This window comes from Apis dorsata, unplaced genomic scaffold, assembly GCF_000469605.1.
Source record: "Apis dorsata unplaced genomic scaffold, Apis dorsata 1.3 scaffold_483, whole genome shotgun sequence".
NCBI lineage: Eukaryota > Metazoa > Arthropoda > Insecta > Hymenoptera > Apidae > Apis > Apis dorsata.
The window spans coordinates 73,719-101,197 of record NW_006263718.1 but is presented as its reverse complement, the minus strand read 5'-3'; the positions used below and the strand labels follow the sequence as shown (position 1 = coordinate 101,197).

Sequence of the window (27,479 nt, the reverse complement as noted above, 5' to 3'; positions counted from 1 at the left end):
AATATTTATATATTTGTTTAATAATTTTTTAATTTATATTTAAATATTATATAATAATTTATATTACTTTTAATAGGATTATGGGTAATATATGGATTACCATCAAATAATACAGTAGTCATAAAAATGGATGCAACTAACATGAATATTCAACATGCATGGAATATTAGTATAGATAATCATAAATTTGGAGAAATGTTTATTGCTGGAGGAGTGCTTTATGCTGTCCATAGTGTTACAGAAGAAACAATGAAAATAAGGTAAAACTTTAAAAAAAAAGAAATAATTAAAAATATTAAAATTTAAAAAATGAAAAAAATATATTTTGTAATGTATTTTATATAATTATATAATGATATATATTTATAGGTTGGCTTTTGATCTATATAAAAATATTACAATACCTGTTCATTTATCATTCACAAATCCTTATCATAAAACTACAGCAGTCAGTTATAACTATAAGACAAAAGTAAATATTTTAAAATTTAAGAAATGAAATAAATTACATATGAACTTTAGAATTTACAATTTTTTATTTATTTTTAGGAACTTTATACTTGGAATAAAGGAAATCAATTAGCCTATCCTATAAAATATCAGGGTTTCACAAATGCTACAATAAAAGAAGATATGAGGGGTACAGAAATTGGAATTTAAAATTAATATTAAAATGACATTGAAAAATAATGAAATGTATGTTTTATCCTTTAATTTTTTATTAATGTACTAATATAAAAAAGACAATAAAAATGCAATTGTTCTTTCATTCTGTATTGTGCTTAAAATCCTTTTTTTAATTTTTTTTTTTCATTTTAAAAGATTATAAAAAATATAAAAATCATAATTGTATTAAATTATTGTATGATAAATTATTATATTGAATTTTTTAATTATTTTTTTTCAAGTTGTCAAATTTTAAAAATCTAAAGATTGTAAATAAATGTTTTAAACTGTTTCATTAATATTTTAATAAATATAAGATCTTTAGAAAGTTTTTAAATTATTAAAATTTTTACAATTTTTCAATTATTGAAATAATTTTTTTGCTATAAGTTTAATTTCATAAACTTATTATGAAATATTTTTTTATAATTTTTATTTTTCGAATTTATAAATTATTTGTTCAATATAATTCAGTAAGGTGGCGCATAATGACATATTTAATTAAATAAAGAGTAAGAATGGAGATTAAGTGTGCATATGTATGTGAGTAAGAGAGTAAGAAAATGCTTTGACAAGTCTTTTCTTAGTTCGATCCTCGTAGTTTTTCTCCGATTAAAACGATATTTTACTTTCAAAATAAATTTTATTTTAAAGGAAATAAATGATATAATTCAATTTTAAAACAATAAAAACGAGAAAAGGAATTCATGTACAGAAAACTGAGAAGCGTTCTATCCGAAAAAATGGTAAGTACGATTGAGCAACTCAACAATTTAATCTATCGAAAGTACGGTGTTAATTTTAACCTAGCAAAGATTGAATTAAATATAAATGGCATTATAGTAAACTCTTCAAGCAGAATTTAAATATCTATAATGATATATTTAAAGATCTATTCGTTTCAACCTTTTTTTCAGAACTTTTTCCTGCACATTACATGGATGTCGATAACCTCATCTTCAACTTGTTTGAAGTAATCAAATTTTCTCATTTCTATTTCTATTTCTGTTTTTATTGTTTTTTTTCTTTTCTTTTTTAAATTATATATTTGAAAATTAAAAATAAATTTACAAATTCAATTATAAAAATATTAAATTAATGTGCTGGTATTTGATTTTCATTGAAAATTTATTACTTTTTTGATATATGTTAATCACTTCAACATCTTTTGTTATCTTTTAACGCTGTAATCAATTAGTTCAAATCATATTTTAAAATAATTTTAAAAAACAAAATAATTTGTTTTTTCATTTTATAATCAATAATTAATACATTATATTTTTTATTTGTATTTATTTTGCATATTAATCAAATAAATATTTTAATTAATATTAAACAAATTATTTTAGATATATGTATATAAATAATAAAACAAGCATATGAATCTTTTTAAGCATATCTATATTATAAATGAAAGAAATATTTAAGTAGTATATAAAATAATATATAAAATTAAGAAAAAAGTTTATATAAACTTTTTCTTATTTATCTTCTTTTTGACAATTTATTATTAGGAATTGTAATAAATTATAAATTATCAAATATATCAAATATAGAAATATATATATATATATATATATATGTAGAAATTAATTATATAATTATTTCAATTAATTATTTCATATTTGTATCATATTTTTTTAAATTTTATATTATTTTTAATTTTTTTTTTCAATTTTCTNAAATATATTATAATATTTATAATATTATTTATATTAAAATATATATATTATATATTAAAAAATTAAAAAAAATGATTAAAAATTCAATTTAAAATGCATAAAATCAATTTTTATAAAAATTATATATTTTATAAAATTTAAAATATTATTAAATATTTGATATATTATTATCATTTTTTCTTTAAACAATTTCATTTTTATTTTAAATAATTATTATAAATTGATAAAGCATAATACAATATACGTCAAAAATTATACTTTAAGTTTTAAGATAGACTTTATGAATTATTCATTAATATTATAATATCATCCAATAAAATATACAATTTGAATATAAAATAATCTCTTATAGGATAATATTTCTAATATACTTAATAGTATTACAGTCAAAATCACATATTATGCTATTAATACATTGTATTATTACAGTGCATATGATTACAATCAATACTGTGTGAAGTTTCAATTATATTACAAAATAAATAATTTCTTTAAATTATTGCATTTTTATTATTATTCCAATATTATGGGATGTTTGATAATAAACAAGTTCTATTTTTATATTTATTTTTTATTATGATGAAATTAATTTTTATTTGATGCAAAAATTAAATAAATATTTCATATTTTTAAATCATCTATAAAATATATTATGTATTATATATATATATGTATATTAAACATGGATATATTTAATTTTTTTTTACAGGTCGCAATGCCATGGAGAAATTTCCATTGAAAGGTACAACTTTATCGAACAATACAATTCCACAAAATCATCAACATACATTAACTACATACCAGTCAGTTGATACTAAGGTAAACTATGAAAAAAAAATTAAGAAAAAAAATAATAAGAAAATATAAATAATAATAATAAAAATTTGATTAATTATAGATTGAAAATTCAGATGATGTATACTTCGTAGAGGATGCACGATCTCGAAATCGAATTACTACAGGTGATACTAATCTAAGTAGTGACGACGACATGTTGGAAGTTAATAATGTAAATTCTCATCATGGGCAAAACACTGTTCTTTCAGAACATATTCGTATAGATGATGCTTCCTCTCACAGTGAGTAATGTAATTATAATGTTAGCTTTTTAATGTATAATTAATGTATACAAAAAACATAATTTTATTCTTTGTTGCATTTTATTATTTTATTATTTTAGTTTCAGTTGATTCCGATGACATTCCTGGTATTGGACAATATGATGACTTCCATACAATTGATTGGCAGCGAGATATCGCTCGAGATAGAATGCGTCATCGATATATTGTGAAGAAAAAACATGATTCCATTTGGGGTTTAATTAAAGGAGCCCATGATGCTTGGTCTGGATGGCTTTGTGTTTTATTAGTTGGTCTCTTTACAGGAGTTGCAGCAGGTATCATAGACATAGGGGCTTCCTGGATGACTGATTTAAAATTTGGCATATGTCCACAAGCATTTTGGTTAAACAAAGAACAATGTTGTTGGAGTTATAATGAAACAACTTTTGATGGTGGTAACTGTTCTCAGGTACATGATTTATTATTATTTTTTTTTTATTTTATAATGCTTAAATTCTTTATTTTATAATTTTTTACAGTGGTGGACATGGCCAGAAGTATTTAGTCAATCAAAAGATGGTGCAGGACCTTACATGATCTCGTATATGTTCTACATTGCTTGGGCTCTCTTGTTTGCTTCACTTTCTGCCTCATTAGTGAGAATGTTTGCACCATATGCTTGTGGTTCAGGAATACCTGAGGTATATATGGAAATAAAAAAAAAATAAAATATATAATGACTTTTAAATTATATTTAAAAATTTTTAGATAAAAACCATTCTAAGTGGATTTATTATTCGTGGATATTTAGGGAAATGGACATTAATAATTAAATCAGTAGGTTTGATTCTATCGGTCTCAGCAGGTTTAAATTTAGGCAAAGAAGGACCAATGGTTCATATAGCTTGTTGCATAGGAAATATATTTTCTTATCTTTTTCCCAAATATGGTAGAAATGAAGCAAAGAAAAGAGAAATTTTATCAGCAGCAGCTGCTGCAGGAGTTTCAGTTGCTTTTGGTGCTCCAATTGGAGGTGTTCTTTTTAGTCTTGAAGAGGTATGTAACAAAAAAAATTTAATATATAATTGAATGGAATTATATTTGTGATATTTTTAGGTGAGCTATTATTTTCCCTTAAAAACTTTATGGAGATCATTTTTTTGTGCCTTGATAGCCGCTTTTATTTTACGATCTATAAATCCATTTGGTAATGAGCATTCAGTACTCTTTTATGTTGAATATAATAAACCATGGATATTTTTTGAATTAATACCTTTTGTCATGCTCGGAATAATTGGTGTAAGTTTATCTTTTTGTAAATCTTTTCCTATAATTAAAATATTGTTAAATTATAATTTTTTTCTTTTTTTTTCTATCTTTTATAGGGCGTGATTGCTACTTTATTTATTAAAGCAAATTTATTTTGGTGTCGATATCGTAAAACTTCAAAATTGGGTCAATATCCAGTTACTGAAGTTTTAATAGTGACAGTTGCAACTGCAGTTATTGGATATCCAAATCCATATACTCGAATGAGTACAAGTCAACTCATTTATTTATTATTTAGACAATGTGGAGTATCAAATGCAGATATTTTGTGGTTTGTAAAAAAATTTGTTTTCTTATGTTAATTTTTAAAATTAATTTTAAAAAAATTTTAAAATATAATACTTTTTTTCTCTTTTATTTATATAAATTTCTTTTCTTTTTTTTTGTTCATATAGTGATTATAATAGAAATTTTACTGCTGTAAAATCAGCGATTGAAGTTGCAGCAGCTGGTCCTGGAGTTTATAAAGCTATATGGCTTCTCGTTTTAGCATTAATTCTAAAACTTGTTATGACAATATTTACATTCGGCATGAAAGTACCTTGTGGATTATTTATTCCATCACTTTGTTTGGGAGCAATAATGGGACGTATTGTTGGGATTGGAATGGAACAACTTGCATACAATTATCCACATATTTGGATATTTAGTGAAGCATGTTCAACTGGTGTTGATTGTATAACACCTGGATTATATGCAATGGTTGGTGCCGCAGCGGTTCTTGGCGGTGTTACTAGAATGACTGTTTCTCTTGTTGTAATAATGTTTGAATTAACTGGAGGCGTACGATATATTGTACCGTTAATGGCAGCTGCTATGGCAAGTAAATGGGTTGGTGATGCTCTTGGAAAACAAGGAATTTATGATGCTCATATTGGTTTGAATGGATATCCATTTCTTGATAGTAAAGACGAATTTCAACATACTACTTTAGCAGCTGATGTCATGCAACCAAAGTAATTGTATTATTATTATTATTAAAATATATTTTTGTAAAATATTTTTAATTTAACATTAGTTATAGTTTTTCTTCATAGTCATTAAGTTTAATTTTTTTTAGACGCAATGAAGCTCTGCATGTGCTTACTCAAGATTCAATGACAGTTGAAGATGTTGAAAATTTATTAAAAGAAACGGAACATAATGGTTTCCCTGTAATAGTTTCAAAGGAATCGCAATATCTTGTTGGTTTTGTATTACGAAGAGATTTGAATCTTGCAATAGCAAATGCTAAACGTATGATAGAGGAAATTACTGGACAATCACTGGTTTTATTTACGAATGGAAACAATATCCAAAATCATTCTCCTCCACCACTTAAATTAAAAAAAATTCTTGATATGGCTCCAATAACAATTACTGACCAAACACCTATGGAAACTGTTGTTGATATGTTCAGAAAATTGGGATTAAGACAAACACTTGTTACACATAATGGGTAATTAATTTTTATTGTTGTGCATATTATTTGTTATATGAGTAATATAAAATTATATTTATTTTTCACTTATTTATTTTTATAGTCGATTACTTGGAGTTATTACAAAGAAGGATGTATTGAGACATGTGAAACAACTTGACAACGAAGATCCTAATTCTGTATTATTTAATTAAAATTTATATAAAAAATATATATATGACAGATACATTGTTTTATAATGCATGGTATTAACCAAAAAAATTGGATACACTATGCCAATAGTATGGTTTTGATATTTTCATATAATTGTTAATATTTGTTTTAATTATTAGTAATTAAAAATAAATAGGTAAAATAATTTTAACTCACTGCACTTCGCGAGTTTTTATGTTTTATTATGGCATTTTTCAATTCAACTTCTATTCACAATGTTAAAAAAATTTTCTTTTACAATTAAAACACGGAATACTGCTCAATATTTTTTATAATTTTTTAGATTTTCATTTTAATTCATTATGTTTATAAATATATGTTATTTGATTATTATGCTATGTAATATGTTATGTATATTATATTTAAAAACGTTATATCATAAATGAAATGAATTTTTATAGTTAAATCGATAATGAAACCAAATTCTAATACATTTAGAAATAAATATGTTATATAGGTAGAATAGCGTATAGCGCAACAAATTTTATTGCTAGCAATTTAAAAATAATCTATATTTAAATCTATTAAGAATAATATCAATTTTATTTTTCTCGTAACTTTAATGTTTTAAATCTATTACATTTTTTGGAATATTTGCTATGCATATGTATGTACATATATTATGATTAATATGATTAATTTTGATTTTGTTTTGTATATTTTGGATTAGAAAGTAGCAAGAATTTATATGAAAGATAATTAAAAGAAAAAAGTTATTTTATTCAATATTTTTTATTTATGTTAAAAATATATTTTTGCTAATACAATGAGCGAATTATGAAATCTTTTCGTATACATCACAAGTTTTTTGTGATCATTCTCATCTTCTGTCGATTCTCAATATACATATGTATATATGCAAATATAGTACAATATGTACGCATTATATATACAGGTAACTCTTGCATAATACAGTATTTTTACAATGCAGTTTCGATATAACGTTTTTGAATTCACTTTTTATATATAATCGAAATTTCGCACAATACAATCAGAAATCTAAATCCCGCATTATACGAGAGTTATCTATATATATATATATATATAAAATGTATTTGTATATATATATATAAAAATGAATCTATGAATATGAATATGAATATTGAGATTACATAAATGTATCTTAATATGTATGAATGTTAAAATATAAATGTAAAAATAAATATTATTTAAATAATATTTATAGTAAAATCTTATAAGGAGTTATTAGTAATAAATTATTAATTTATTTAAATTAATTTCCTATTCTTTTTTAAATAATTGATATTTTATGAAAAAAATATAAAAGTATAAGTAAATATAATACTAGTTAGTAAATTAGGTATGAATTCATAAATGTAAAATATCAATTTAATATTTTCACAATATATTTTCCGAAGGATTATGTATTTATTTTTAAAAATATAATTATTTTTTAAATATGTTACATTTAAATAAAATTGATATTAATTAAATATTTCATGTGGTAAAAGCAATGCTAGAGGACAAATCAATAAGTATTTGAAAGACAGTTTGTAGTTATAGCTATATAGCCTGAGGAACTAGGACGTTTTATTCGAAATTTAAAGTCGATCAAAGAGAAAATTGCAGATGAATATCACATGTGTCATGTGGAAATGAAAGATTCGTCAAAAAAATTTTCAAACTAGCAAAGATATCTTAAATTGAAAAAATTATAATAATTGAAAAGAAAAAAAAAAAAATAAATAAAAATGAAAAAGAACGAACAACTGTTGACACATCAAAATAATTCCATAATTTTATAGAAAATTCGATACTTATGTAAAAATTAAACTTTTTCTAAATCATAGAATCATTATGATCTTTTATCGTCGAAATAGTTTGTTTCGTTTTAAAAAAAAAAGAAAAAAAAAAATACGATTAATCAAGAAAAAAGACGAAGGAATCATAATGTTTGCTGACCACAATATCACCTGCAGGGGTCAGTTGTAGCTAGAGTGGGGAATAGCGTGGAGGGTGGTAAAGAGTATTCGTGCAGGCTGTTGGTTCGCTAGTTTCGTGGTAGCGATAACCCCCGATGCGCGTGTGCACCTATGTATTTCAATGTGTTAGGTTTAGATAGATTCGCTTATACAAGGAAAGAGAGACCTCAAAGCCGTTTTCCTCGGTCGTTCAATACGCGCGCGCGCGAAACGAATCGACTTCGTCCATAGTATCGTCACAGTTCTCGTCGGAGACGTTCGTGATTTTGCACCCTTGTTCAAGTCACAATTTACCGAACTATATGACGAGGGTACACCACTGTTTCCTTTCTTATTTTCCTTCATCTCTATTTCTATCTTCGCCTTTCCCTTTTTTTAACATTTTTTCTTTTATTAAATCTCTCGTTTTCTTTGCTACCTCGTTTCTCTTTACGTTATTTTCACTTGTTATATTTAAATACGTATCAGTTTTTATTCCGATTCTATTTCTCATTTCCATTTTAATACGTGCTATTTTAACTGTCCCCACACTTTATACATTGTTTTTCTTGTCTAATTCTTTTTTCCTCCTTATCCTGTTTGTCGTCACGTCGTTGTCATTTCATTCAAATCTTATTCGGGACACTGTTCAGAACTTGATCTTCGAATCTCCTTGGATAAAGCAGATGGTAAATATGATTCGCGAGTGTTATTGTACATTACTGGAGTGACCAGTAAGCAACAGACTGATTTTGCGTCATTTCCTATTGTTATTCCTTCTTGTTATTTGACATTGTTTTCTATCGCGATGCGATCAGCCACGGAATCGTGTGTGAACGATATCCAGGAGACAACGTCGCAGAGCAGACCGGATTAGGGATACATCGATCATCAAGAGATCAAAGAAAGAAATCACGCAACGTCTCTTTCGAGTATACTCTCTACCCTTTCTTTTTTTTTTCTTCCATATCTTCCCTCTTTCTTACTCATTTGACATTTCCCTTCTCTTTCTTTTTAATCATCTCCATTTTCTCTTTCATTTTCTCTCATTTTCGATTTCCTTCTCAACTTTTTTACCGCTTGGTGGTGAAACGCGTCGCAGCGGCACGATCGTCATCGACGAAAAAAGAAGAATCTATATACTGTACCGCGACATACATTCGAGTTCGCGCTCAGTCAATAGCAGCTGCATCCTTTAAAATTTCAAAAGAACCACAAATACAAGAGTATCCACAAGCGTGGAACGCATTGTGATCGAATATCAAACGACCGGCGACCAAATTACCGGGAAAAAAAACTGCCTTCCACCTTAATACGGGTTATATCACCACGATTTCGAGGAGAAACGAGCCAACAAATCGCGAGGAGTAAACAGTATTATGCGTCTACACTTTTGTTTACTATTTAAGAAAAGAGATATTTACAAAAGAGTCAATATGAGTTTGCAAATCTCGTAGATAAAAGAAGGAAAAAAGAGGAAAGAGAACGAGACAAGTTCTGTGTAGGAACCGCAACGATGAAAGGTACAAATTTCGATGAACCGAGGAACCAAAGATTCCAATGATACCTTCGCAAGGTGGCCGTGAGGGATATAAAGGTTCTCCCAACCCTCCGAGCAACGGCTCTGAGGACAATGGCTTCGCTAATCGACCTCGAGTGGCGGGCCTTTACACGACGAATCTCTTCAGACAAGAGCTCGTTCGATCGTCAGAAGAGACTGGTGCTCGATCTCATGGTCCCGCGCGAGATATTCTTGAAAGATCCCCACGAGAGATTGGAAGCCAAAGAAGTTTAAATCTTCCTACGGGTATTGCCGAGGAATTTGAGCTATTGGATCGGTCGAGAATCGGGATTTCGAGGACGCCTCAACCATTAAGAAGGGCAGAGGTGGCCGTTGCTCATTATGAGCCGAGATCTAGATTCGACGAGTCGGTCAGGCGAGGGGATCATTATGGATCGCCGTCTGTCGAGAGGACGATCCGTGGGAGGGAACACGAGCAACAGGAAGGATGCGTTGTACCCGATACAATTCGAAGATCCCACGCTGAATTTTCCGAGCAGACGTTATGGATGGAGTCGGGTATCGATAATTCTAAAATACCTATTTCAACTGGCGATTTTGCTGGAAGAAGGGGGCAAGATGATAGTTCCACTTTCGCATCAACATCCGCCTCGATACTCATTTCACCCGCTAGCGAAACAAGCGAATGCGATGCGATCTCGCCCCCGGAAGTGGAGAAGCCATCACCGCCACCGTACACGGGCCTTAGCCCGCCTGAATATACCGAGCACGTGTACGAAACTAGTGAAACACCTTCGCCGATATTTCCAAATTATCCGTTGACATCGTACGCGGAGGAGACGCGTCACAGGCGTTCGAGATCCTCTGTTTCGGACGCCGAACTTGAATTTATAGTACGCAAGGAACGTTTAAGAAGCGAGGATCGGTTTGAGTCGGAACACTTGGAGAAAGATTCGAGGCAAATTGAATCCGAGCATCGAGATTTTTCTAAAACGATTAAATCCACGGATGAGGATGCATCGAGATCGAGGGATGTGGCGAGGTTACGACCTCCTTTAACAGCAGTGGCGGGCGCTTCGGCCGATTCTGGGACCGGTGATTCCGGAAGTGCGGAGATCCAGGTGGATCCTCTTGGTACGCCTAGGACAACGACCGCCGGCGAGATTTTGGATGTAGGGAACGGGATTGAAAACGGTCAAGCTGCCAATAAATCGACGATTAAAACTCCCACGAACAATAAACAAACGGTTAAACTGTTCACAAAAGAAAGCCTCGACAGGTTGGAGAATAGAACTGTGCAACTTGTCAGAGATTATGGATTTCAACCGAAGAAACGGATGTCGGTCGAAGATGGTGCGGTGCTTCCAAATAAATATGAACCTTTCCCAACCGATCTTTACGGCAGGCCTCTCGAAGAAATCGATAATTTTATTTACGACGAGGTATGTTTTTAAGCATACGTACTTTTTTCTTGTTATTTTATAATAAAAGTTCAATTTTAATGAAACACGTGGAAAGTTTTAAATAGAATTTATAATGTTATCAAAAGAAAAAATTAAAATCGTCAAATTGATAAGCAGAATTTATGAATTTCGAAAAATAAAAATCTTATTTCATAAAAATGATAAAAATTAAAGCAAACATCTCTCTTTTTTTTAAATAAATATTTTTTCAAATCATAATTGTTATAATATAAAAACGTTTAATTCTCAAAGTACAAATCAAGAACGGTGGCCAATAATATATACAAATTTATCTAATTTTTGTTACTACCTATCGTTATTATCAGTTGGATCAAAAATGATCCAATCATCGAATAATAAGAGTTAAATATTGATATTTATTGAAAATAAATCATCAATATTTTTTTATATCTCTTCTCTCGGATTCTCGTGAAATTCGATGATTTGATTCATGTATCATGTGTTTCAGACATTTTGCGTAGTATCGAAGAGATTTCGTAAAAATTACATCCACAGATTTACGGCGACGAACAGTTGGTTCATATTTTCTCCATGGAATCCTATAAGACGATATTGTATTTACTTAAGCACGAATCAGTACTTCGATTATGTAGTCATGGCTACGATAATATTAAATTGTGCCTTCCTCGCCATGACAGAAACTATCGAGGAAGCCGAGTAAGCATTTTCACAAACCATTCAACCATTCGAATTAATCAGACATTTAGGGTAGGGTAATGTAACATGTGCCTTCGCCTCTTTTTATTTTTTTCAGATATATATTCTTAGCTATATACACGGCTGAAATGGTGATCAAGTCGATAGCTAAGGGATTTGTGCTCAATAAGTATACTTATCTGCGAAATCCGTGGAACTGGTTGGATTTCGTAGTTATCACTAGTGGCTATGCGACTATAGGGATGGAAGTAGGAAATTTAGCTGGATTGAGAACATTTCGAGTATTGAGAGCTCTTAAAACCGTTTCAATTATGCCTGGTAAGAATCTAAGAAAAGCGACTATTAATAATCGGAAATTTTTTCCCTCTTTTTTTCTCGTAATTATAATATAAAATATCGTACAAACCCGATTTTCTAATTAATGAATCACGACTCACAGAGAATGTTGTAGTATATTGTGAAAGATTCTTGGTTATTTTTAGTTGGAACTATTTTTATAGAAAATTTTATTATGAAAAGTTTTATCACTTATTATATTTATTTAAATATAATATTCTATATTTGAAATATTCTATTATATAGGTTTTTTATGAATGAAAAAAATTGATTAAAGGCCAGTGCAAAGGATATTTAAAGCATGTAGATCTATTTAAAAGTCCATTATAATTATATTTTATATTATCTTAATTAATGGTGCAATAATATATTATCATATTAAATATAAAAGAAAAAATTTATTTTTAATATATTAATAAATTCATTTATTAACAATAGATAGAAATTTATTATACAAATATAAATTAATCGTTGTGTATTAGAAAATTTACAAAAAAATTTATTTACTATAAGGAAATAAGGAAATAAAAAATAGAAAAATAATTGTTTACCTAATATTCTTGCAGGCTTAAAAACCATCATAAATGCATTGTTACATAGTTTTAAGCAACTTGCCGAAGTAATGACGCTCACGATCTTTTGTCTGATGGTTTTTGCACTTTTTGCTCTACAAGTTTATATGGGTGAACTTCGAAATAAATGTGTTAAAATTTTGGAATTCAATGATACACAAGTCGATTGGAAAGAGTACGTATTGTTTATCATATACATGTAAATATACTTGTTAGATATACGTGTTGCTTTTATAGTATTTATATATATGTATACATATACATATGTATCTACTTGAGAGACAATAGCTCGTTGACTCTCAAGAGGCATTAACCGATACCTTATACCGTCCACAGGTGGACTTGGAACTCATCCAACTGGGCATTCGACGAAGATGAAGAACCAATAATTTGCGGTAACGCGACTGGCGCCAGGTTAGTCAAACTTGGTTCATTACTAGGCGCGAGTATTCTGAATAACATCTCGTTTTAACGCGAAAAATCTACCTTTTAGACATTGCAACGAAAGTTACATTTGCCTTTGCGTTGGCCCAAATCCAAATCATGGTTATACAAATTTTGATAATTTTCTCTGGTCAATGCTCACCACGTTTCAGTTGATTACTTTGGATTATTGGGAAGACGTCTACAATAAGGTAGTTAGTCAATTTTTTGTATGAATTATTATTTTATTATTTTTACACATTTTTATTAAATTCTTAAAATTTTTAAAATTTGAAATTTTCAAATTCTTGAATACTCTTTTCTTTTTTTTTTCCTAAGAAGTATTATTTTGTTGAAAACTAAAAATTAAACAATTTTTAATTTGTTAGAATTTTTAAATTCAAGCGTTTTTTCTTAAAAAATGAAAGCAAAAATAAATGATAAATAATATTTATCTTTTCAATTTATGAAAAATTAAATTTTTATATTTCATTTTTTCTTAATAAAACATTGAAATATATTTGAGAAATAATCATTTAAAATTGAATCTAAACTTCGAAAAAATAATTATTAATTATTAATAAATAAAAATTTATATTATTATAACAATATTCTTTATTAAGTTTTTTATAATATTTTTATAAATTATTGTTTTCCTTGATTTTTACAAAAATAGTTTCGATGTGTTTTAACAACTTCAAGTATTCTATTCCTAATTATTTTATTTTTCGATACAATCATTACTATTTTAATAATCAATATTTGTATTCATACAAGGAATGATAATATCGAGTCCATTAGGTATTGTCGGCGTGCGGACCTATCAGCGTCTCGTTCTTCACGGTGGTCGTGTTTTTTGGATCATTTTATTTGATCAACCTGATGCTCGCTGTCGTTGCATTGAGTTACGAGGAGGAAGCAGAAATTACAAACGAGGTGTGTAATCGTTTCAATTGCACGCTTTCGATTTCTCTCATCCTTACGATTGATATAACAGGAACGAAGGAAGGATTTAACCGACCATCGCGAGGACTCGACGTTTAGTTTCGACCCGACAAAAATCAATGTGAAGACGCTTGCCAAAGAAAAGCAAAAAAAATTGGATGCAAGAAAAGGGGTTCTCTTAAGTAGTTACACGCGTAAGAAGACGCGAAGAAGAAGACGTGGGAGAAGCACTGCCGGTTCCACTTCATCTGGTCAAGATAAAGGTGGCTCTGTGCCAAGCAGGTATACACTTTTATCACCCGAGTAGAATTGAATTGAGCGCGGAAAATGGAAAAATTGTCGAAAGATTTTTTTTAAAAAAAAAAAAAAAAAAGCTAGATGATTTTTTATTATAATTTTCTCACCGATTAGGTCGGTGACACCGAGCCCGAATCCAAGTCCAAGACACTCAAACGTTCGACCGTCTCATTTACTTCTACAAAATGTCAATCCGCGAACAGCTGAAAATAATGGAGTTCATAGATTGGCGCCAAATCGTGGTATGCTTCATTCTCGACAAGCAAGTAACAACAGTAATCAACAATCGTCGTTAGATGATTCCGGGGTTGTCGACGATCATGATGCCGATGATGTAACATCCGTGGAAGAGCACGATAGACGCGATAACAAAGAATGTAGGGGCAATTGGCAAGAGAGGACGCCCACCAATAATAAGAATGGGGACACCAATGGCGAAACGAATCCGGATCAAACGAGAAATGGAATGAACAATGAGACGGAAGTAAACGACAATGAACGAGAAGAATCGGAGGCAACCCATTCCGGTAGTTATCTTCGAACATCTGCAAATATTCCTGTCTCTCTTGCTGGCGGACCCACTCGAGAATTTCGAGTGTTTAAGTGCAATGGTGTGAAAACAAAGAAACAAATGTACACTTTACCACCAGAGTATTTATCGCACATTGTTATTTTAGGTAGGATCATTTATACGTGCAGAGAATTCCTGAAATCGTGGAAAAAAAGTAAAGAATGAATCGAAAATATGGAATAAAATTTTTTCGAAAAGATTAAGTTTGAGAATTTGTCAAATTATATAATTATATATAATAAGTATTTAAACTCAATCTGCTTGGTTCATTTATTATCGATCTTACGTTTTAAATTATACCAAATATTTATTCACATTGTTATTCACAAACATGAATAATTGAAGCAGATTGTCTTTAAATACGTCCATAAATAACAAATTTTCTAAATACTTGCATAAAAAATTTTTTACATAAAAAATTTTTTACATAAAAAATTTTATTCTATATTTTTTTTAAGTTAGAAATCATCTATCCTCTTTTAATGATGATTACGATTTCAGAAACATTCCATCGTATAGATTCAAAATGAGAATTATTAACGATCTATTCGTCTCGTGTTCTAGATGATCTACCGGATAGAAATTGTGAAAAATGCATCCAATGCTGCGTAGATTACGAGGGTTGGCTACGATTTCAGAATTGTTTGTACAAGGTAGGTATGCTAAAAAGGTAAAGATAGCGTCGAGAGGGGAGCGTCTTCGGAGATGAGAACGCAAGTATTCTTATAACATAATATAATTCGATATTTTTTACATATTATTTTATTAAAATATTGAACAAAACGAATGAATTGTTGTTAAAATCAAATGAATAAAAGTTATAATGAATAAAAAAAAAAAGAAAGAAAGAAAACGCTCGACTCTCGATTGATCAATGGCTCGTATCTAGGTAGTGAGAGATCCACTATTCGAGTTGACGATCACACTGTGCATCGTCCTCAATACCGGCTTTTTGGCAATGGAACATCACGGAATGAGCGAATCGATACGACAGGCGCTCAACATCGGTAATAAAGTGTTTACCAGTATCTTCACCTTCGAATGCTTGCTGAAGCTGTTGGCGCTGAGTAAAGATTTCTTCGCCAACGGATGGAACAATTTCGATTTGATAATAGTGTCAGCGTCTCTGATAGATCTTACCTTCGAGCTGGTAGACGGTCTCTCCGTGATACGCGGACTGAGGCTTCTGCGTGTGTTAAAATTGGCACAATCCTGGACAACGATGAAGGTTCTCCTCAGCATTATTATCTCGACGATCGGCGCTCTTGGAAATCTCACCTTAGTTCTGGTGATCGTGATTTATATATTCGCCGTGATCGGCATGCAATTATTCAGTAAAGATTACACATTGGACAAATTCTATCCGGATCCTGTACCACGTTGGAACTTTAACGATTTCTTTCACTCGTTTATGATGATATTTCGTATACTTTGCGGAGAATGGATCGAGCCGTTATGGGATTGCATGAGAGCGGAACAAGAAGACGGACCCGAGGCATGCTTCGCTATATTTTTACCGGCTCTCGTCATGGGTAATTTTATGGTGTTGAATCTCTTCCTTGCTTTACTGCTCAACAGCTTCAATTCGGAAGAGTTGAAGCAGAAAAAGGAAGAGGTCGGCGAGGATTCGAAACTCGCAAGATCGTTCGATCGTATTCGTTCGATTATAAGAAAAAATAAATGTTCCCGGATGGGGCAAATTGTCGCAAAAGGAAGAGGGAAAGATCCTCGTTTCGAAAAGATCGTGCGAAGAGTTATGGATCGATCCGACAATGAGACTAAATACGCCATTCAAGAGACTGTGCTCAACCTTCCAAAGGATAACGTTTACAATAGATCTTATCAAGAAAGTTTGAATCAGCCAGTTTTTACTTACGATCCGGTTTACTCTCAATCTCAGATGGAAGGGCAAAGATACGAACGGTGGGAAAAAGACGATGAAGAAAAGAACGAAACAACGTATGACGAAAAGAATTACTCGAATAAAGAAAAAGAGATGGAAATGAACGAAAACAAGGAAGAGGAATGTCAAGATCTGGAAGTCGTGAGAGATTCCTCGTGTTCGAACAAAGCACCCGCGGAAGAAAGAATCGCGATGCTACCTCAAAAAGATCCATTTCCTAGACACGAGGATCGAATACCTAAGCGACCTTGGCACGCGCTCGTCAGTTATGTCGATGAACTGACCGTTGGTGGTAGAAGAGATAGCAAGGGGAAATATATCGACGGGATGGGTTCTTTCCCCGGATTTGGAAGGAGTAATCGGCGTAAAGAACCGCAAGATTGCTTTCCACGACAGTGTTACCAGAAGTAAGAACCAATCTAACCGCACTTCGAACTTTCTCTTCTTTTGCCCGTGTGAATGACGTTTGATAGCGATATTGTATGTGCAGGTGTACCTGCATCGATCGGTGTATTGCAACAGCTATTGGCAAAAAATGGATCAAACTACGAACAATGATTCTATCGGTCGTTGACACGCCTGGCTTCGAATGGATGATCCTAGTTTTAATTTTTGCATCTTCCATAACGCTTTGTTTTGAAGATATTTACCTAGATGATAATCCTTTTTTGAAGAAAATCCTCTATTGGACCAATCTTGGCTTCTGTGCGCTTTTCAGTATTGAGATGTTACTCAAGTGGTTAGCTCTGGGTTTCTGCAAATATTTCACCAGTTTTTGGACAATCTTGGATTTTATAATTGTCTTTGTAAGTAGAGTTATAAATTCAACAGCGGCATCGATTTCAATCGTATACACACGCACACACACACATATATATATATATTATATGTGTTTCGTGTATGTGCAAACAAAAGCACATATGTGTGCGCGAGCGCATGTGGTGTAAATTTTACGTCCATCTTTGCTGCATGGATTTTTGTTTATCGTCGATCGTAACTATCGTGTTACGATCTCGCTCTTTGTCTCACTTTGTCTTTCTCATTTTTATGCATTTATTTCTTACATTTTTTATATGTGTCGCCTTGCGGATTCAGGTACGTGCAATATTAATATGTCGCTTTTACTCAATTTGATCATGGCTGAAATATCCTTGCAACGCTTTATATCTTAATGCGATCCACCAGAATTTCAACTAATTTGTCCAATTTTTTTTATTCCACCTTAATATTAATTTCTCTCATATTATGCACTCGTATAAATTTTCGAATCTTGAGATATTAGTAGACCGATTGCACTATTTCTTATCGTTACATATTTTTTTTATATATTCGTTACACGAATATATATATTCCTGTAATTTTATGAAGAATGAATAAGGATAAAATAGAATGAGTTCGATAATTTTTTTATAATATAAAATGAAGAAGTCTGTTTATAAAATCCCCAAATTTTTATACGCGATATTTTTTTTTAACGATTTTAGATATTAATATTTTTGCAATATGTAAACTGATTCTTAAAACATTAATGTGAGATTATAAAGACGATCCATTAGAATTTTTAGAGAAAAATATGCATATTTTTGTTATTAGTTTTATGATTTTAATAATTTTGGTATATAAGTTATTCTTATAATCAATAGTATGATTTCGAAAAATTAAAAATTTTTTATTCATTTAAGCAAAAAGAAATGTATATATTTTTCAAAGTTGCACTTAACAAAACAAAATTGCAATCTAGAAATTTTCTACGTATGTATAGTATACATAATAACTATGTTACAAAATGATATTTTTTTTATTTATAATAATACATACAAATATCAAAAGAATTAATTATTTGGTTAAAAATAGATAAAGACATAGCATTTTTTGTTAAGATTGTATTTTTAGAAGTTTCAAGATTATTAATATTTTTTAAACCGAACTACATATTTTTATCATTATAACGTAATAACTGAGGTCAAGATCGATTAAATGACCTAAATACCATGATACTATGACTTTCAAGCGACCTTGAATACAAAAAAATTAGACTACAAGAAATCAATTTTCTTTTTTATTCAAAAAGAATTAATTTTGATTTAAAAATTATAGTATTTAGATTATTGAATCTTGACTTTAGTTATTAATTATGTTATGATGATAAAAATATAATTGTTAAAAAATATGACCTTAAGAAAGAAAATGTTGTCACGTTTATTCAAATCGAATAATTTATTCTCTTGATATTCGCTAAGAGACATCGCTTTGTAACAGAGTTATTGAAATAATATCCTGTATTTATTTTTATATTCTTATATTCATATTATATTTTAATTTATTTTTATTTATTAATTATTTATTTACTTATTAAGTTAAAATAAGAATTGATAAATAAAGATTAATATATATATTATATGTCAACTGTAATATTTTTAAAATGATTATATAATTATAAAAAAAATATAATTAATAAAATAAAATAATAGATATAAAAAGCATGTTTTGAAATTAATTTTATATATTATCTTAGTAATCTTATATTATACATAGTGGCACAAAATTTCTGTTTTTATTTTATTTTTTTAATGAATTTTTTTCTATTCTCTTAGTATCAATCAATGAAACTTTTCAATTAAGTATTCAATTAAGATTTTCAATTAAGAAGTTATGTATTATTTTATTAAAAATTAAAATTTATTAAAATTTGAAATGTGCTAAATATAAATTAAAATTCTATAAAAAATTCTAATTATCAATTATATTTTCACTTAAATATTTACATTTAAATATTTTGAGTGAAAAATTCATATGTGTTGAAAAATTATGAATAAAAAATGTATTCAAGATTTATTTGTTTATGATAATCTATCTAGTTTAATTAATAAAATACATTCTTTTGAAACATTTATTTTTATATCGTCAACATTAATAATAATGTTTGTAAATATTTCAAACTTCAATTAATGAAATATTTTAATAATTTTCTATTAGTTTTCTTTTATCTATGCTTTCATAATTTCTTATCAATTATTTAATATTTATTCTTTCGAATCCCAATATAAAATATTGCATATTGCAATGTAAAATATTACAAAGTGCAAATGATTTCACATTTTGATTTTTTTTATATTTAATTTAATTTTTAAACATTATTATTTAAGTTTGAAACTTTTTTTCATGGTCAATCTACCGATTAGCTTCCTCCTCATTGATCTTAATGAGCCTGAAATATGTTATAAAAAGCTTTATTTTGAACTTTCTTTTTTATGCATAAATGATGGTCAATTTTAATTTTCGAATTATTTGCAAAAAAATTTAATACTAAATCATTGTTTATATATGTCTATGTGTATGCTTATAATAATATATGTTCAATATACCATCATTACTTAAAATACTGATAATCATATATAATAAATAAGCTCGAAAATCTACTTTTTTATGAAATTGAACGTGAAATTTTTTTAAGATTTTTTTTATATTCTTTTTATATATAGAATTATTCGTAATTCATAGTATAAATGAGATCAAAAAGATTCTATGATTCGAAATAATACGAAAATTAAGAATAACTAAATTACATGAATATCCATTTTTCTTAAAACAAATTTGAAAATTTTTCAAATATAAGTGAAATTAGTTAATTTTCTATAGCTTCTTGTATATGAATGAACTATAGAAGATTATTATAAACACGAAAATAAGTATAAAATATATCTTTTCCATTTAAAAATTAATTATTAAGAATTTGAAAACTCATCGATTATAGGATTTCTTGATATTTTAAAAACAAGGACTTAAATAATAAACTTTTATTTTACATTTTTTACTTATTTTCATATACAGAATAATTATCATTGATATCTATTGAATTCATTTGTATCAAGAATTTCATTTATATTTGAAAAATTTCAAATTTGATTTATTCGAAATCAAAGATTCATATGAGAAAAATTCATTCTGTATTTTCGTTTTATTTTGAGCCTTGATCTCATTTGTACTATGAATTATGGATCAATCTGTATATAAAACGAGAAAACTAACTTCGATCATTGTAATTTCGGTCGTTCAAGGATTGTTTTATACTTTATTTTCACATTCCGGAGATCTGAAAAGAACCCGTACTTGCTACGGATACTAAGTAAGTGATATTTGTTCATCTGTTATATCGTATTTATGCAAACAGTTGAAAAGGGGCGATCGCGTACTGTCGTACGTGCTCCTGCGAATGCATACATAGTATAAGAATTCAATGTAATAATACCGAAAGTTTTTTGCTAACTAACTCTAAATAATTTGAAACTTAAGCTTTATGTAGAATGGAAAAAGTTGCTCAAAATGATATTTTTTTAAATATCATTCAATAAGGAAGGAGCTAATCGGCAAATTCATTTTTTTTCATAGAACAGATTACAAATATTTGGATTTAAGCAAAATTAAATCATTTTTTTTACATTTAAAAATTCAAAAATTTAGATGATCAAATCAAAATATAAAAGTTAAAAATGAAAAAATTGCATTTAAAGCTTCGTTTTCAGTTTTCAGTCGCTAAATAAATAACAAAACCGATAATATTCTATAATATAAATTCTTTTATTTTTAGTTTTATTTTGACATGATAAATTATTCTTTAAATATTTGGATATTTGTTATTAAATATCTTGTATATACAATACATATATGCAATAATTTCCAAGTAAAATAAAATTCCAAGTTAAAGAAAAATCAATCAAAAATAATTTCAAGAATAATGTGATTTTTGTTTTTTTTATAATGTACTTATCTTATAATTAAGAAGATTATTTATTATTGATACGTGCACAATTATAGCTTCAGCTTTATAAAATGCTTTAAAAAAAAATCTCAAATGTGTATATTGTTTTGCATGGTATTTTATGTATCGCTATTACTGTTGTTCCCTAAATATTTAAATAAAATAACTATCCGATCATTTCTATTTTGTCTTTTCCTCTTTCTCATTTCGATAAATGAAATCGTATATAAACTATAAAAAATTTTTTTGAATATTTATCTACGTATTATTTATATATAAATAGGAAATTATTTATTTTCAGTCTTTATTGTTTTCGTTTTAATTAGAACATTTTTAAAATAGAAAATTTTTAGAAAAAATTTACGATTAATCATTCATTATAATATACAAGTAGCATGTTATATATTTCTTTGAATGATAAAAGAAAAAAGAAAATAAACGAGTATCTTCAAAAATCGTAATTTAATTTTTCTTGAACAGGTATCAACATTTAGTCTGTTAATAGAAGAAAACGAAAATTTGAAAGTGCTAAGATCTCTAAGAACTTTGAGAGCACTAAGACCTTTAAGAGCAATATCGAGATGGCAAGGCATGAGGGTAAGGGATTGAGTAGATCAATGTTAATAATATAGATTAGATGGCTAATACATTCCTAAAGCTTGGAAGTTAGAAGTATTCCGTATTTTCTTCTTCTTGTCTTTGCTAGATCGTAGTGAACGCGTTGATGTATGCGATACCTAGTATATTCAACGTGCTCCTCGTCTGTCTCGTGTTCTGGCTGATATTTTCTATAATGGGTGTACAATTTTTTGGCGGAAAATTTTTCAAATGCGTTAACGAGTACGGCGAATTATTAGATATATCGGTAAGTAAAATCTTTTTCTGTTGTTTTTTTCCGTTTTAATGGCAAAGAAAAAAGCTAAATTATCGAAAAAGTCGAGAGAAATGAAAGGAAGAAAATTTGAATCGATGAACGTTATTTCTATAGATTGTAAACACGAAAGACGATTGTTTGAGGAAAAATTACTCTTGGGAAAATAGTAAAATCACGTTTGATCACGTGGGAATAGCATATCTAGCTTTGTTCCAAGTAGCCACTTTCGAAGGGTGGATGGAGGTGATGCAGGATGCGGTAGACGCAAGAGGTGTAGATCTTCAACCTCAAAGAGAAGCAAACATCTACGCATATTTCTACTTTGTGATATTTATCGTTTGCGGCTCTTTTTTTACACTAAATCTCTTTATCGGAGTAATTATAGACAACTTTAATATGTTAAAGAAAAAGGTAAGAAACATAAAATCAGTCGAAAAGAGATGCTTGAAAAATAATTTTTTACATATTTCGTCGAACGCTGAAACTTTCTTCCCCATTTTCATTCCCTTTCATCCCTATTTTCAGTACGAAGGTGGAGTGCTAGAAATGTTTTTGACCGAAAGTCAAAAACACTACTACACTGCCATGAAAAAACTTGGCCGTAAAAAGCCACAAAAAGTGATAAAGCGTCCGATGAATCAAATCCTCGCAATGTTTTATGATCTATCGAATTCACGCAGGTAAATGAATCTAAGTTCTATTTGCTTCTTTACGTACTTTCTTTTTTGTTTTTATTCATCATTGAATTTTTCTCTTTTCTTTTTTTTGTTTTCGAGAAATTTAAAACACAGTTTTTTTTATCGATTTCACTATAATATAAACAACAACTACTAAATGTTTCCAGATTTGAAATAGCAATTTTCATTTTGATATTTCTCAACATGCTGACAATGGGAATCGAGCATTACGATCAACCTCATCCAATTTTCTTCGTCCTTGAAGTATCGAATGCATTTTTCACAACTGTTTTTGGCTTAGAAGCAATCGTGAAAATAATAGGACTTCGATATCATTATTTCACGGTGCCATGGAACTTGTTCGATTTCCTCCTTGTGCTGGCTTCAATATTAGGAATATTAATGGAGGATATTATGGTAGACTTTCCGGTGTCCCCGACGCTCCTGCGAGTCGTGAGAGTGTTCAGAATTGGTAGAATCTTAAGGCTCATAAAAGCAGCAAAAGGTATTCGCAAACTGCTCTTCGCTCTGGTGGTTAGTCTTCCAGCGCTATTCAACATCGGTGCCCTGTTAGCTCTAATTACTTTTATTTATGCCATTATCGGCATGTCAGTATTTGGTCACGTTAAGAAACAAGGTGCGCTTGATGATATGGTGAGTAATGTCATTTAAATTTTTTCCAATTTATTTTTTTCTATATCTCTATTTTTCTCGATTACGCGTTATCTTTTCCTCTCTGTTTGTTTTCTCTTATTTTCTCGTTTCATTCCCTGTAGGTAAATTTTGAAACTTTTGGTAGAAGCATGCAATTACTGTTTCGATTAATGACCTCAGCTGGTTGGAACGACGTGTTAGAATCATTGATGGTACAACCACCGAATTGCGATCCGACTCCAACTAATCGGCAATTGAATGGAAATTGCGGATATCCTCTATTGGCAATAACCTATTTTACTTCTTTCATCATAATCAGCTATATGATCGTTATCAATATGTACATTGCTATTATTCTCGAGAATTTTAATCAGGCCCATCAAGAAGAAGAAATCGGTATTGTCGAAGACGATCTAGAAATGTTTTACATTCGATGGTCCAAGTAAGTGTATTTACTTTTGTATCTTTTTACTTTTTATTTTTCTTTTTGGTTATGCTTTCTATCGCAAAATCAACATTAACACGTGTAATCATAATTAATTCATAGATACGATCCGCACGCGACACAATTCATAAATTTTTCGCAATTAAGCGATTTCATAGCAAGTCTGGATCCACCATTAGGGATTTCGAAGCCCAATATGGTTGCACTAGTTAGTTTTAATCTACCTATCGCAAAGGGTAATAAGATTCATTGTCTGGACATTCTGCACGCACTTGTCAAGCACGTCCTTGGACACGTAGAAGAGTCTGAAGATTTTCGAAAGCTGCAGGAACAAATGGATATTAAATTTAAGAAACAATTTCCCACTCGTAAAGAATTAGAAATTGTTTCTTCAACGAGAATGTGGAAACGTCAAGACAAAGCAGCTAGGTTGATTCAACGTACCATCAGGGAATATATAACGTGAGTAATGTTAATTAATGTTTCCATTTAACGTTCTTCAAATATGATTCTACAATAAGAGTTTACGTTGTATTATTCAGAGCGAAAAAGGAACGTGAAAGGATGGCTCAAGAAGTGGATTCTCAGACTCAGACGTCAAGTCCTGGTGGTGGGAACGAGGGTAGGGGCGGGGGTGGATGGAGTGGCAAAGTATCGGCTTTTCTACATGTGCATAGAGGTAGTCGAGCCAGTAGTCGCAAGTCCTCGAGGGCCAGCGACGCCAGCGATTTCAGCGAGCTCGGTACAGCTTCGGCATGGCTTTTTCCAAATTTACCTCTGCTGTTGCTCTCCGGCGCCACCGGTACTCACGAGGACCTGCCTCCTCCCGCTCTGACCGTATCCCGTCCCTCGCCGACTACAGAACAACAAACGTTTACCGGTTCCTCTGTTGCTTCTGCTACTTCCTCTGATCTACACACTAGGTTTGCGTTTCCTTTTCTTACTCGTTTTCAATACATGTTTAATAATGTGTAATAATTTTACAGTTTAATTATTTTTCTCAATTTTGATTATTTGATTGATTAAAACTTCATTTTATTCTTTTTTTAATAATATTTCGAAATCTTAAAGATAAAACATTTCGTTATATACAAGATGAGCGATCTCTATGAACAAAGTATCATTCTCATAGAGCGTCAATAATATAAAGATGCTAATGATTTTATGCGCAAAAAGAAATAGCAAAAAAAAAATGTAAAAAATTAAAAAACAAATTTTTTTTATTTAAAGTATTTTATTTAAAGTCTATATTATTAATAGTTTATATTTCATGCGAATGCATCCATTGATACTTTTTTTTTTTCAATCACTAAGATTTTTATAGATGTTTGCATTCAATTTCTGTTTATCATTTTTCCAGCAAGCCTTAATAATCTAAACTATTTGCATCAGTTTTAAAATTAATGAAATTATTATGTTATCATTAACAATTATGTGAACATAATTTGAATTTAATCTCTTTAATCTTTGAAATTCCTTCCATTCATTACTTAATCTAATCTAATTTAACTTGAATTTAAAGTTTCTACATAAAAATATATACATATGTCATACTCTCTTTCATATCAAATAAAAACATTTTGTTACTATCATCTTGCATAAATAAAATGATATCGATAAGATTGTTCTTTAATTTTGAATAAAAAAATTTATGAACATATATAATTATATATGTTATTATGTTATTTATTAATTATTAATTTATTAATTTATTATGTTATTTTTTATAGATTTTAATGAAACTTTTTTAATTATTTTGTTGTAATGTAAAAAAATGTTAAATTGTAATGTAAAAAAAAAGCGATAATCGGATTTTAATAATCTTAAAAAATATAAAATTAGTTTGTACTTATAATAATTAATAATCAATTATTTCATAAGTCTTGATTTAAGTTGAATTAAATGATAATTCTTTATCGCTTTTTTCACTACTTGATAAAAAGATCTTTTAACTTAAAATTTTTACTTCTCTTAAATTTTTTATTATTATTATTATTTTTTTTTTATTATTATTAATTAAATCCAATTGCAAATTTTTCCTATTGTTTATTTATGATACAACAAAGTAATTAAGAAAAAATCTTATTCAAATCTATAAAAAGATAATTCTTTTAATCAATATGTTACATTTATATTTAATATAATGTATTTAATATTTTTTTTAAATGTTCCTGATGACTTCTTCTTTTTTAAGATAAATTCAAATGAAAAACCATAGTTAAAAATAATTAAAATTGAGAAAAAAATCACTGAACTCCAATATTATCCAATATACTTTTCTTCTCTAATATTAGATAAACTTTAAAAAATGAAATTATAATACGATAATAATTTACGATAGATCAATCGGGGGTCCAACTCTCGGCCGACAAAATGCCGTTGAAAGTTATCCCGACGAGGAAGTCCCTAGTCTTCCTACGAAGCGCAAATCACTTCCGCCAAGCGCTACAACACTCTCTCTGAACACCTTACATCGTGATATCAAAGAAGCATTTAGCAGACGTTGCGGTAGCCTTCGAAAGAAACATCAACCAGCTCCTGAACCAGCTCCGCTGCCAATCGAATCTACCGATGTAAGCATACTTGTTACGGAACCCAGTCCAGAGAATTCAGCACCGCCTTCAAGACCGGCATTACTTAGACAACAATCCGCCGCCACGGTCGTTCATGTCCTCGTACACAGGGAGAGTGAAGAATATCGAGATGTACAACCCGATAATGCCAGTTGATCTTAGATCATTATGCTCGACATCCTTCCTAAAACAATTTAATGAAAGGCTAATTTGCTTTTTATCGCGTTACTATCACTTCGAGATTCGAATCTAATCAATTCCCTCTCCTCTCCCCCTTTCTTTGACGCTGTTGCCTTATCATCATTACCATCATTTATAATCTTTTTATTATTTCATTATTAATATATTTCAATTAAATTATTTCAATTAAATTATTTATTTGAAACTAAACTATTTATTCTTATATTTAGATTTTACAATATATTTCTTTTCTTTTATAAGGAATCTCTTTTTCTTTTATAAGGAAATTTTTTTTACGATACTTTTCATACTAT

The 27,479-nt window shown here is 29.2% G+C and overlaps 3 protein-coding genes across 13 annotated transcripts in view; all 3 read left to right on the top strand.

Moving 5' to 3' along the window:
- Positions 1-768, top strand: part of LOC102681382 — an 8,837-nt gene extending 8,069 nt beyond the window's left edge. Inside the window, exons 21-23 of the mRNA XM_031512592.1 lie at positions 77-260; positions 370-472; positions 550-768. Coding sequence (XP_031368452.1) covers positions 77-260; positions 370-472; positions 550-660 — 398 coding nt within the window. The 3' untranslated portion in view covers positions 661-768. The remainder of the gene's footprint in view (positions 1-76; positions 261-369; positions 473-549) is intronic.
- Positions 769-1,149: 381 nt separating this feature from the next.
- On the top strand, positions 1,150-6,759 carry LOC102679797 (H(+)/Cl(-) exchange transporter 3). Of its 3 annotated transcripts, XM_031512608.1 has the most exons (12): positions 1,195-1,412; positions 1,584-1,639; positions 3,058-3,167; positions 3,247-3,427; positions 3,529-3,878; positions 3,949-4,110; positions 4,178-4,465; positions 4,526-4,708; positions 4,795-5,009; positions 5,134-5,694; positions 5,799-6,176; positions 6,262-6,530. In XM_031512608.1, exons 3-12 carry the CDS (start codon positions 3,069-3,071, stop codon positions 6,350-6,352), a joined length of 2,508 nt encoding a protein of 835 aa, XP_031368468.1. In that variant the 5' UTR covers positions 1,195-1,412; positions 1,584-1,639; positions 3,058-3,068; the 3' UTR covers positions 6,353-6,530. The 3 variants fall into 3 exon arrangements, with proteins under 3 accessions (XP_006620183.1, XP_031368468.1, XP_031368469.1); XM_006620120.2 differs by lacking the exon at positions 1,584-1,639 and having other exon boundaries at positions 1,150-1,412; positions 6,262-6,759; XM_031512609.1 differs by lacking the exons at positions 1,195-1,412; positions 1,584-1,639; positions 3,058-3,167 and having other exon boundaries at positions 3,247-3,436.
- A 1,441-nt stretch (positions 6,760-8,200) lies between these two features.
- Positions 8,201-27,205, top strand: LOC102679071 (sodium channel protein 60E-like). Of its 9 annotated transcripts, none has more exons than XM_031512606.1 (23): positions 8,207-8,625; positions 8,947-8,982; positions 9,112-11,257; positions 11,748-11,956; positions 12,054-12,274; positions 12,859-13,039; positions 13,201-13,278; positions 13,358-13,499; positions 14,089-14,223; positions 14,285-14,514; positions 14,644-15,206; positions 15,665-15,753; positions 15,990-17,410; positions 17,494-17,809; positions 22,243-22,359; positions 22,469-22,627; positions 22,751-23,047; positions 23,162-23,316; positions 23,481-23,967; positions 24,090-24,409; positions 24,515-24,874; positions 24,955-25,335; positions 26,754-27,141. In XM_031512606.1, the coding sequence occupies exons 3-23, from the start codon at positions 9,854-9,856 to the stop codon at positions 27,139-27,141; spliced, it is 7,653 nt and encodes a 2,550-aa protein (XP_031368466.1). In that variant the 5' UTR covers positions 8,207-8,625; positions 8,947-8,982; positions 9,112-9,853. The 9 variants fall into 9 exon arrangements, with proteins under 9 accessions (XP_006620182.1, XP_031368466.1, XP_031368467.1 ...); XM_031512607.1 differs by having other exon boundaries at positions 8,207-8,982; positions 9,112-9,225; positions 9,396-11,257; XM_006620117.2 differs by having other exon boundaries at positions 8,207-11,257; positions 15,990-16,107; positions 16,234-17,410; positions 26,754-27,205.
- Positions 27,206-27,479: the final 274 nt, after the last annotated feature.

Bases quoted from the DNA above. Each gene is read 5' to 3' on its own strand.
- LOC102679071 (XM_006620112.2), top strand. From the start codon at position 9,854: ATGATACCTTCGCAAGGTGGCCGTGAGGGATATAAAGGTTCTCCCAAC. The intron at 22,360-22,468 runs GTAAGGGATTGA...TGTCTTTGCTAG, and splicing joins CGAGATGGCAAGGCATGAGG to ATCGTAGTGAACGCGTTGAT. The intron at 23,968-24,089 runs GTGAGTAATGTC...CATTCCCTGTAG, and splicing joins AAGGTGCGCTTGATGATATG to GTAAATTTTGAAACTTTTGG.
- LOC102679797 (XM_006620120.2), top strand. From the start codon at position 3,069: ATGGAGAAATTTCCATTGAAAGGTACAACTTTATCGAACAATACAATT. The intron at 4,111-4,177 runs GTATATATGGAA...AAAAATTTTTAG, and splicing joins GTGGTTCAGGAATACCTGAG to ATAAAAACCATTCTAAGTGG. The intron at 6,177-6,261 runs GTAATTAATTTT...TTATTTTTATAG, and splicing joins ACACTTGTTACACATAATGG to TCGATTACTTGGAGTTATTA.